General features: G+C 63.3%; 1 protein-coding gene across 1 annotated transcript in view; it reads left to right on the top strand.

The window, feature by feature from the left end:
- Positions 1–2,604, top strand: part of BIRC5 (baculoviral IAP repeat containing 5) — an 11,266-nt gene extending 8,662 nt beyond the window's left edge. Inside the window, exon 4 of the mRNA XM_006912176.3 lies at positions 584–2,604. Within this exon, the coding sequence (XP_006912238.1) occupies positions 584–673 (90 nt within the window). The 3' untranslated portion in view covers positions 674–2,604. The remainder of the gene's footprint in view (positions 1–583) is intronic.
- The last annotated feature ends 8,919 nt before the right edge of the window (positions 2,605–11,523 follow it).

Here is an 11,523-nt window from a genome sequence, read left to right as displayed (position 1 = left end):
AGCTCGCGGGCCGCGCAGGTGTCCCCTCCCAGGCCCGCCGCTGTCCGTTTGGTGCTGTTTTCTCTCGTTCTTGTCAATTTATTATTTTTAAAATTACATTTACTTTTAATTAATCATTTTAAAATAAGTAAGCCTTATACATGGCGGAAAGTTTAAGACAGAAAAAAGTACATATTGAAAAGTAATTTAAAAAATGTTAGCCTTTCTCATTTTTCTTCATAAATCTAACCCAATAAAGTTCTGCTTGTCTTTTAATGTGACGGAGAAATCAAGAGTAGAAATCGCGGAGGGGAAGGAGGTCCCTGGATTCGCTCATGCGATTGTCATTTGTTCCTCTGGAAAGACCTCCTCGCAGGACAGGTGGGGAGCCCTGTCTGGGGTCCCCGAAGGTGAAGGGTTCGCTTCGGGGCGAAGCCGAGGCTTGACAGGGTCTGCTCAGCGGAGCTCTGGGACGGGTCCGGTCTGGACTCATCCCATGGGAGCCGCGGGGGCAGGTAGGGCGGCGGCCTGGACCTCGTCCTCACGGCGTGCCCTGGGAGCTCTCGTCTCGGTCCCATGAGTCTGGTCTGTTGTTTATTTCCAGGCAAAGGAGACCAACAGCAAGCAGAAGGAATTTGAAGAAACAGCAAAGAAAGTACGCTACGCCATCGAGCAGCTGGCCACCACGGAGTGACGCCCCCGCCGCAGTTCCGGCCCCAGGCGGACCGCGTCGCTGCCCAGGCTCGGTCCCCGCTGTCGCCGGCTTCTCTGGGCCCCGAGCAGGACCTCAGCAGAGGAAGGCGTCCGCTCTCTGAATCAGAACACGTGAACTGCGTTTGTGCTTCTCCCTGACTGTGGCGCCGGCCGTGTCACTTCCTCTGCACCTCGCGTCACAGCTCGGGGACCGATTCTCCCTCTCGCTTCGGGAGCTTGCGCTTGGCCGAGCCCTGGACTCGCCCGGGCGGGAGGCGGGAAGTCTGGTCTGCGGGCCGCGCCCTCCGCGGCGCCGGGGCCGGGCTTCGAGCGGACCAGCCGCCGAGCCTGAGTTCGGGTGCGTGTGGTGGGCGGGCCGTCGTCACTGGACCAGTCGAGGGTCGAGGGTGCCCTTTTTAGTTTCATTTGTATAATCTAAATTTACAGTGTGCATCGCTTGTGTCCCCAGCCACCACGCTGGGTATTAGCTCGCTTGGACGCCTCCCAGTCCTGCAGCCGCCCTCTTCCCTGCCAACCCTCGGAACGTGCTGTGTGTGTTAAGGGGTGTCCTCACCTGTGTGGTCATTTTGTAGCCTCAAGGCCACAGTGGGGAACTGGTGGTACTGAGCCCCAGGCTGGCCGGGGCGCGGCACGCGGTGGTGCCCTGCCCGTGGCTGAGCGGGCGGGGCAGAGGAGGCTGGCGCCTGGGCAGAGCTGGCCTCGTGCTTGGCGGTCACATCTCGTGGGCACGAGCCGAGGTCGCAGCGTTTTTCTAAAGCAGACAAGGAAAAGGCCTTAATGCCAGAGGCGGCATTTTCCGGGGCGGCTCCCTCCTTCGCCTCCTCCCCGGGGATGGGAGGGCGCACGGTCAGCGGGCCCCTCCCTCCACAGGCGTCCTCAGACAGGGCCGCAGGGCCAGGGGACGCCGCGGAGGGGGTTCTCGTCTCCACATGGCCGTTCCCCATCACATGGCCGTTTCCCATCAGTGACATGCGCTAGCGGCTGATGGTTCACCTTTCTACAGGAGGCACTGGAATAAATTAAAACATTATACCGGGAAAATCTCTTTTGGGAAAATTTAAAAAATGGATAACACGTTGATGTTGTTTGCAACCTTCGATCAGTGATACTTGAGTTTGAGCCTAGTGTGGACTGAGCAGGGAGCGTGGGTGGCCGCAGTGAGGCAGGCGGTCAGGGGCACCGCGTCCGGCCCGGCTCGGCGCCCTCCCGTGGGATGCTGGCCTGTGGGCCTGGGCCCGTGCTCCTCGGCCTGGCTGCATCTGTAACACGGGGCTGGGAACGTGGGTGGCCTCAGCCGGCTGTTCTTTTATGGCAGATGCATGGCTCCATGTGAAGCGGGGATTGAGACAGTCCTCGCTCCTTCCTAAGGTTCTGCAACGTTTCCTTTGAATCATTATTTCATAGAATAAGCTAGAATTAAAAGTGAGCACACAGCCGTTCTAAGCCGTTGGGGACACCACAGTGAACGTCAGGTGGATCCGGGAGGAAGGAAGGGAGCAGGAAACGTCATCCGGCAGAAGCTCATTTACGAAATGCTGCATGAGCAGACAGCCTGGCGCGGGCTGTGTGGCGCAGGCCGCCGGCTCCCGCCCCGAGAACGAGGCAGCGGCCTGAATCCTTTTGAGATGACTTGGCTCAGAGCTGTGGGGACTTGGTGGGCTGCCGCGGGTGACCTGTCAGCCCGACGGGCCCCGTCTCCGCTGCTGTGTCACCTGCTGTGCCCTGGTCCACCCCCCCGCCCCCCGCCAGGCCGGATCCCCCAGGGCTGGGGCCTGATGTTACGATGGTGGACTCGATTTCACCCTGCTTCGTCAAGTTAAGCTGCGGGTGGCTTGTTACAGTCCTGTTGGAAGCCTCTGGCAGTCATCTGGGTTGTTTCTGAAAAATAAAAACCATTTCATTTCAAACACGGCCGAGGACCCTACTGGGTTTTTTCAATAGCATCAGCTTTTCGTGCTGCTTTCTCAGCCTGCCAGGCGAGCCTTCCTGCCCACACGGTTGCAGGGGAGGGCTGCGTCCTGGCGAGGCAGCCAGCCCCAGGCCCCTCTGCAAGAGCCGCCGGGCCCCAGGCCTGTCGCCATGCTATCTGGGTGCGCTCCAGGCACAAACCAAACCAGCTGTGACAACCCGCCCCAGGCTCCCATCCTGCCACATCTCAGTTAGGGGGAGACGCATTGTCCCCCTAGGCTCAGAGTGTGGCAGGGATGTGACTTGGGTATTCGTGCCAGTCCGTAAGAGGGAGCTTCGCCCTGATGCTGGAGCCTTGTAAAACGGCTTCGGAGGGAGGCGCATTGAAGAAATGCTTTTGTCCTCGGTCCCTGCGCTTGGTGGGCAACGTGGCAGCTCGCCGCCTTGTGAGGCCGCGCCACGGGGAGGCCTGAGCCGAGTCCACCTCACACGGTTCCTCCGCCAGGAGCTCGCTTTCCAAAACCCGCGTTTGTCACCGGACCTTAAAGGCCACCCGCACTGGAAGGCTTAGCAGATGTCCATTCTTCACACCTTGACTTCCCTCCAACTACGTGTTCCCTTCAGTTCTCCGAGTCGTGTGGGAGGCGGGAAAGGGTGGTAAGTGAGTGGCGGATTCACAGGCTGCCATGTGAGGTGTGACTCGCAGTTGGAGCCCTGTGGGCCATCAGTGTGAAAGGTAGAGGGCCAGCTGCCCGGAAGCGTGCTGTGCCGAGAAGGGCCGGCCGCATCCTGCAGGGGGACGTGTCCTCAGTGCTGACATGCTCTGCAGGTTGTATTCACTCAAAAATAGCTCCCACTTGCCACGAAGTCTAATGCGACCTCTGCATTTTTTTGATACAGAGATGGAGACTTGCAGAGCGTCTCCGAGATCACACAGCTAGTAGTAGGGTTGGGTTTGACCCGGGCTGTCTGGCCCCAGAGCCAGGCCCTCACTGCCCAATGACACTGGCCAGCCCGGGTGTGGCCGTGGTCCACCGCCTGTCCAGAGCGAGGGCCCTCTCCACCGTCCCCCTTCCCTCTAGATAGCTTGGTCACTAAGGCCTTCGTCATAGCACCGGAACCTGCCTCCCCGAGGCTCCCCTCCTGCTGCACGGTGCAGCACTTCAGCGTAGCTAAGATCCACAGGAAGCACGAGGGGCCCCGCGTGCCCTCTGCCCGGTCCCCCCGACCCAGCTGGCCCAGCGTCCGCACTCAGGTCTGACATCTCAGGTTCACTCAGCCGGCTCCAGGCAGCTGCCATCACGAAGGAGTCTCGTCTGCCCAGGGGGATCTGGCTCTCAGGCGAAGCAGCCGCTGAGCTGTAGGTTTGTTCTCCGCTGGGCTCAGCCGGCAGCGTTTGGCCGGGCTTCAGGGGGCTGGGGCCACACGGGCCCTGGTTTCTGGGGTGGTTTCCCAGCAGATCCCCTGGGAGGTGATGTGTATCCAGTCCCTCACCCAGACGCGTGCTGTTTGCCAGGTGCTCCATCCAGTCACTGAAGCCCGGCAAGGACTCTGTCCCACAGTGAGCTCAGTGTCCCTCCTTCCCTGAGCGGTGGGAAGACAAAGGCCAGCAGTGGCTGGCGAGTGTGGAGCGAGCGTGCAGGAGCACCACAGGTGACAACTCTGCCTTGGGCGTCTGTCTGGGGACAAGGACGGGCTGGCGGGTGGATAAGGGAAGGGCGCGCCAGGCCGAGGGAACGGAGTGTACCTTCCAGCGGTGCAGGCGCCTCCCTGATGCGGGGTGGGGGGGACAGGGTGGCATTGAGGGCACCTTCCCGCTTCGCCGGCAGAGGGCCAGGCTCCCTGCAGAGGTGCCGGCGGGCTGCCTCCCAGTCAGGACCACTTCCCACGAAGGACTCTGGCTATGCAGCGTCGATGTGGAGGGCACGTGCCTCCCACCTGTGACCGCAGCCCTCTGGGAACCTGTGAGGATGGCTGGCCTGACGAGAGCGAAGTCTCGCGTCTGCCAGGACGGGCCAGCCTGCTCCAAGCGGACTGGCGGGCAGCGCCGGGCGTGGCCAGATGCCATGAGATTCACTGCTTGGAGGCGCTGTGCCGTGGTGCGGAGCGGGGGCTGGCCTGCCCGGAGCCACCCGGGGCCTCGGTGGCCCGTTCCAGCTGCTGCCGAGTTAGTTCAATGTAAGTTTAAGGAAAAGAGGCTTAGATGCAGTCCTGTTTTTTGTCACTCGTGATTGGAATTTCTCCCAAGGGAAGATCACTCCTGCCCCTGGCTTCGAAGTGGCCCCAACAGCCTGGAGACAGATGGGCTCGTGCTCACCGAGTCAGCCACCGAGGGCTCTAACCATGGCTACAAGTTGATGAAAGGCGGATGAGAAATGAAAAGTAGTGGGTGGTTCTGAAGTGGCACCCTTTCAGGGCTGGCCGAGGGTGTCATTTGGGTTCATCTGCAGGGAAGCAGGCTGGCAGAATTCATCAAAGTAGCCCCTCAAGGCCGGAGGCCTACTGCATAGGGGACAGCGCAGTCAGTGGCTCCACCGCACATCGGAACCGGAACCGGAACCGGGCCTTTAAAGCAGGTGGGGGCGGGGCCTGCTAACCTGGCCATCCAGGCGCACTGTGAGGGGAGGCGAGTCGGCCCCCGTGCCCAGGTGCCCGGCGCAGCCTTAGCCGGCCCCAAATCCTGTTCTGTTTCAGCTTTATGGGGTGCAAAAGAGACCCCTTCAAACCAGCTCCTGCCGAGAGCGGGGAAGGGGGGTCGCTGGGAACAAGCATGTGAGCATGCAGCCAGAAGGGGTTCTTCCTAAACACACTCTCGGCTCCTACCTTAAACACACACAAAAGGAGGTTCTGACCCCACTAAATCGGCGTCGACCCTTGTCATTTTGCAGGGTAAATGTTAGGATCTTATCCACCCTTCTTTCCCCAGTGTAATCAGAGCCCAGAGCCCGCACCCCTGCTTCTGAATTCATTCACCTTCCGGGCCCAATGTCCCTGGAGACAGAGGGGCCTGTGGCTGCCCCTGGCTTCTGGAGCAGTGGCTGGGCGTAGGGCCGCTAGGTACAGAGGCCACTCCACTCCACTGCCACCGCCGCAGCCAGGAAGTCCCCGGGCCCGCCCCGTGTCCCCAGCCAGCCTTGGGCGCAAGCGTGGAAAGGCGGGCGGCCTGCACGGGCCGGAATGCCTGAGCCGCCCCCTCAGCGTAGGGCGAAGCACTGTTTCGATAACTGCCCTGCGGTTGCTATTCCTCAAACCAAGAGGGGCCGCAGAGACAGGGGCTGAGACAAACACTCGGAAACGAGAGCCCCGGGGGGACCCTAAGTCATGGGGCTGCTGAGTCTGAGAAGGGCCACCCTCGGTGAGGACAGGGAGATGGGGGCATCAGAGGGAAGTGGACGGTCCAGCTTCTCCTCTGCAAGGCGGCCCGTGTGTCCTGTGAAGGTGGCCCTCCAGGCAGACAGGCCCTGAAACACTCACTGGACCTGCCTGGTGGGTCCCCACCCGAACCCCGAGTCCCCTCTCCTGGCAGCTCTGCACCGAGCCGTCACCGTGGTCCTGCCTCTGAGCCTCGTCCTCGCCGTGTGCGGCTGGGTCTGTGGCCTCCTGAGCTCCCTGGCCCGGAGCGTCCCTCTGCTGCTCTTTACTGGCTGCTACTTCCTGCTGGGGGGTGAGTCTGCAGCCCGTGGGGGCCACAGGTCTTGGGAGTGGGGTGCTGCCTCTCCTGCCACCTGTCCCCTGCCCCCTCTGGGTTGCTAAGCCTGGGCCCACCCTGGGGATTGAGCTACAGCAGGCTAGGGCACCCTAGCTGGCACCGGGGCCTTATCAAGGTGGGGGCTCAGGGCAGAGGCCCAGAGACAGGGATGGGGCTGGTGGGGGCAGGGTTGACCTTCCAGGCCGGGGAGGCTCTAGGGTCTCCGGGGTGTCCCAGGACCTGCCTACCCTGCTGGGCCTGTGCCAGGGAGGCGGGGTCAGCTCCCACTGGTCCTCTTTCCTTCCCAGCCTGTCCTGGAGGAAGGAGCAAGGCCAGGCAGGGCCAGGCATCAGGGCGGGTTAAGAAGGGGCCTCAGAGTCCTTGGCAGTGACCCCAACCCAGGCCCAGTCTGACTAGTAACGGTTCACCAGCTGATATTCATCTGAGTCCAGCATTCCCTCAGGGACTCATGTGACACTGCACCGTGGGCACTCTGGGGTCCCAGCTTCCAGCTGAGATATCTGAGGATTCACCAAGGTCAGCAGAACACTTGTTCTGGGGTCCCCCTCAGTGCCTTTTGGTGCCGTCTGCCCCAGCCAGACACCCAGCGCCCCCAAGGCTGGCTGTACTGACAAGGCTGGTGCCTCCTTGGGGTCAGTCCTCAGTGGTCCCCACCATTTGGGGCCAGGCCTGAGCTGGGCCTGGTGTCCCAGACCAGCTCAGCTGTCATGGTCGTGGCACTCAAGGCCCAGATCACGCAGGCTTGGGGCTCCCTCCTGGGCAGTCCTGCTTCCTCCCCAGGGGACACTGGGCCCTTTGGGAGGCCTGGGTCAGGAGGAAGTAGGTGGGCCTTCGGGTGCCAAGAGCTGGGGGACTGACAGCCTGGGTGTTTGGCTTCGAGAGAGAAAGCAGGAAGACTCAAAACGGAACCCCGGACGCCCGCCGCGCGCGTCCAGAATTTGATTGCGGGGACTTTGGGAAGCCGCAGAGAGCGGGGACTGGGTGGGATTCTTACCAAGAAACCTTATGACGACAGGACACCTTGGCAGTATGCTCCGAACCAAGGTACGCGCCGGGGACAGAGTGGGCATCCCCGCTCCGAGGGCCGAGGGGCTCCCGGGCGGTCAGTGGGCCTGGCTGGGGGGACGCCCTCCGCCCCACTCCCCTGCTCGGGTGCAACCTGGCTGTGCTGCACACACGGGACAGTGGGTTCTCCATGGAAACGGGGCAGCTGACGTCAGAAGCTCGCACAGGCGTCCTGGGTGGAGCCAGGGATGGAAGACACAGCAGCTCTGGGGGGTCTGAGACAAGCGTGTCACCCCAAGGGGACCGCCTGGGGCAGCGGACCTCACGTTCCTCTCCTATCAGCCCTACAAGAGGGAGAGGGACCTGGGTTGTCCCGGGATGGAGCCGGATGGCAGGGGAGTCCTTCCCTGAGATAGGAGCCTGGGCCTGGAGTAGTGAACTCTGAACTCTGCTGCAGTCGCCCAGCTTGGGGTCCGGGTGGGGGGTCCAGCGTGGGAGCTCGCTCTGCTCTGGCAGAGCAGCGGGTCCTCTCCTCAGCCAGGCTGGACGGAGGCAGCTGGTGGCTTGGGGAGCAGCTGAGCCGATGGGGCGGCCTGGTGGGTGGGCGAGCGGGGGCTCGGCCTGGAGCTGGCATGGCTGCCGGCCGGGAGAGCTGCCTGCTTCTGGGGCTCCAGCTGCAGGAGAGCTTCCGAGGAGGCCTGAGAGGTGTCCGCCAGCCCCCTTGGGCTGACTGGCTTCATGTCCTCCAGTGGCCATCAGTCCCCACTCCCTGCTCCCTCCTGCCCATCTTCAGTCAAGTGGGGAACCACGGAGGATCAGGGGGAGAGGCAGGCAATAAGGGGATCCCAGGGTTGTGCCCCCTTTACTGGGCAGTATCCAGAGGGAGCACCACAGAGGATCAGGGGGAGAGGCAGGCAATAAGGGGATCCCAGGGTTGTGCCCCTTTCCTGGGCAGTATCCAGAGGGAGCATCACGTACCCAGGAAGCGCCTGTGGGAACCTCAGCGCCCGCCTGCTCCTGGCTGACACCCACCACAGTTGGCACCAAGAACGGGCTATGACGTCAGCCTGGAGCTGTGGGACGGGAGTGGCTCTCTGAGCTGGTCCTGAGCCTGGGTGGACAGGCAAAGGTCACAGTGCCCAGCTCTTTGCCTGCCCCTGAACCATGGGGCGAAGGGTCACCCAGCACCTGTCACCCTGTGCAAAGCCTATGTCACCCTTTAGGAGAAAGCTCTGCACAGAGTCACACAGGACGGTGTCCCCTCTGGGGCAGGACAGGGGTTATAGCAGCAGAGAGGAAGGGCCCGACCTCAGTCCTGGGGCGGAGAGAGGGCTTCTGGAAGTGGCAGCACCTAGGCCTGGGCCGGAAGGGCGAAGGGGAAGCGCAGGGAAGTGGGGAGGGGTGGCCGAGAGGGATGGGGTTGGGGCCAAGGTGCGGGTCAGGGGACTGTCCCAGAGCGCTAGAGTCTCCGGTTGCCACGGGCGGTGTGTGCATGCGTAGGGGCGGTTACAGGAGTGAGGACCGTATATTGGGGTGCTGTTTGTAAAGGGGCTTTGTGGGGTGAGGTCCTGGGTTCGAGGACTGAATCAGAGCCTCCATTCCTCCCGCAGACCAGTGGGCGGGGCTCCCGAGGCCCCGTCTGCAGGAGGAGGCCAGGGCCCCAGGCAGGGCCGGTGTCCCCAGCGGGCACACGCACTGAGCAGTCCCCCCGCCCCTCCCCAGGTGCCCTGACCCTGGCGGGGGTCAGCGTCTACATCAGCTACTGGCACCTGGCCTTGGCCGAGACGGTGAGCCAGTACGGGCCGGGCCACGTGCGGCATGTCCGCGTCGGCTTCGGCTGGTCAGTGGCCCTGGCTTGGGGCCACTGTGCCTTTGAGGTGCTCAGCGGCACCCTCCTGCTCGCCACGGCCCGAGCCCTCCGCCTGCGCCGGCATCCGGGCGCCCCCACTCTGTGGTCGTCTGACCCCAGGCAGGTGGGCAGCGCGTGGGGGCAGAGGAGCTCGGTTTCCCTTTGCACCCCGTTCTGCAGGTGGGGCTGGAGTCCTGCCCGGGAGGGGGCCCCAGCGGTGGTCGGGGGGCTGGGGGCCAGAATCCAGGCTCCCTTTGCTTGGTAAAGTCGGATGTTTAGGGGCTCCCCCGCCCCGTTCAGGCCTCTCAGAGACTAACTGGTTTAGTGTCCTGTACAGACGAGAAAGTGAGTCCCAAAGAGGAGGCAAGTGGCCACGGGGCTTAGTGGTGGAGTCACTGGGGGCTCAGAGGTCCCCTCGCCTCTTGGGGTGTGGCCTGCACTCACCCCTCCCCATGGGTCCTGGTGTGCCACGGCTATCCCCATTCCTGGGGGCGGGGGGGAAGCTGCCCGTCCTGGGGCGGGGGCAGCCGGAGACAGAAGCGGTGCCCTGGGTTAGACGCCCACTGAGCTGGGCTCCCTGCCGCGTGCCGCATGCCGCGTGCCGCGTGCCGTGCGGGGTCCGCCCGCCTTCCGGAGACAGAAGCGGTGCCCTGGGTTAGACGCCCGCCGAGCTGGGCGCCGTGCCGCGTGCCATGTGCCATGCGGGGTCCACCCGCCTTTCGTGACGACACTCAGCATTCATCCGCTTTACAGATGGGGAGACTGAGGTCCAGATCACCCCGGAGCAGGTGGCAGAGTCAGTGCCCTCACTGGCTGGCGGGGTCCGTGTTCACGCGTCTCGGAGAGCAGGCGTTGGTGGGAGCAGCCCAGGGGGGCCCGGGAGCCCCCTCAGGTCTGCAGATGCAGGGGCGCCAAGCGGGCCGGATGCACCTCTGCCTTCTCCCGTTTTCAGGCCCCTGTCCTTCCTTGTCGTGGTGCGGCTGCTGCTCCTGCAGTGGGCGGGCACTCCAGGGTCCCCATCGTCCCAACCGCAGTTCCCTGGGGGACATCCGCCATCACCAGGGGCCTGGTGGGCGCCCTGAACAAGCAGGTGTGGAGGTCCCGGTGGGCGGGGTCGGAGCCAGGCACAGTGGAGAGGTAGAGGGGCTGCTCAGGCAGCAGGGGCCGGGAGGCAGGGTGGCAGGGCCAGAGCCTGGAGCTTCGGCTGCAGGCTTATTGAGTGGAGGCTGCATGCGGGCTGGACGGGGCTCTTCTCACAGACCCAGGTCCCCAGGAGAGGCCCCTCGGGGGCTAGACAGGCAGCGAGGTGGGCGGCCAGCCCACACCTGGTCACCGTGGTCTATAAAGGCTGAGACGCACTCCTAGGTGGGGTGGTCGGTGGCAGGGGACCCTGAGGGCTGCACTGTGCTGAGGCCGAGGTGTGTGCTGGAGTGTGGGGGGGCGGCCTCTCTCGCCTTGCTCTTCTCCTTCCCCTTCCCCTGCCCTCCCCTTATTGCTTCAAAGGGTACAGGAAGCTCCTGGGGCCCCAGGGGGCTGGCACCATCTGGGGAGCGGGGCCGCTGAGGGACAAAGAGCTGGGGGTTGAGCAGGGGCTGCCCTTTCTACTCTGCTTTAGCATCTACCATTCCACGCAGCGACATTTTGCCAATTTGTCCTTAAATAAATCAGCTTGTGCTGTGTGCGAGATAAGCCTTTTTTCCTCTCTTAAAAAAGTTCAGAATAGGTAGCGAGAGCCTGTGGCTTACAAACACTGTGTGTTCGTGTGTGTCCAGCCACGTCCCTCCATCCGGGGACACCCGTGTATGTGTCTGTGTGTCCACGCATCCAGAGACGTGTTTTGCAGACACGAGCTCCTCATTTCCAGGTTGGCACGGGGCTAGGGTGCTCCCTGAGCCTCCCAGTTGAACCCAGGCCTGGCCTCGTGGGCTCTAACGTCTTCCTCCTCTCGGACCCACGGTGGCTTCTCTGGTGCTTTTGCTGGGGGACAGGCAGTGAGTGCGAGAGTTTCACCCTGGGCTGGGACTCTGGGGACAGGACCCTGGAAGACACACATCGGTGGCCTCTGGGACCTGGCGCTCCCTGAAGGCGGGCATGGAGGGCGTGGGGTGGTGCTGTCCCTTGTCCTCGTCTAAAACAGACCTGTCCACCTCTGGCCCCAGGCCAGGGCGGCGGGTGACGCAGCTAGGCCAGCCTGTGACGCGCCTCAGCTCAGTCCCCACGGTGTTTCACCCTTCGCCAGGTGGCCAGCCTGTGCGGCCAAGGCGAAAAGTGGGTAAGTGTTCCGGGGGAGCGACCAGGGGGCGCTGAGGGCAGGCACCGCGGCAGGCAGGGGGTGGGGGAAGAAGCGGGGGCGGGGGAG

Source organism: Pteropus alecto, unplaced genomic scaffold (assembly GCF_000325575.1).
Source record: "Pteropus alecto unplaced genomic scaffold, ASM32557v1 scaffold134, whole genome shotgun sequence".
Classification (NCBI taxonomy): Eukaryota; Metazoa; Chordata; class Mammalia; order Chiroptera; family Pteropodidae; genus Pteropus; species Pteropus alecto.
This window is presented reverse-complemented; position numbering and strand designations above follow the sequence as displayed.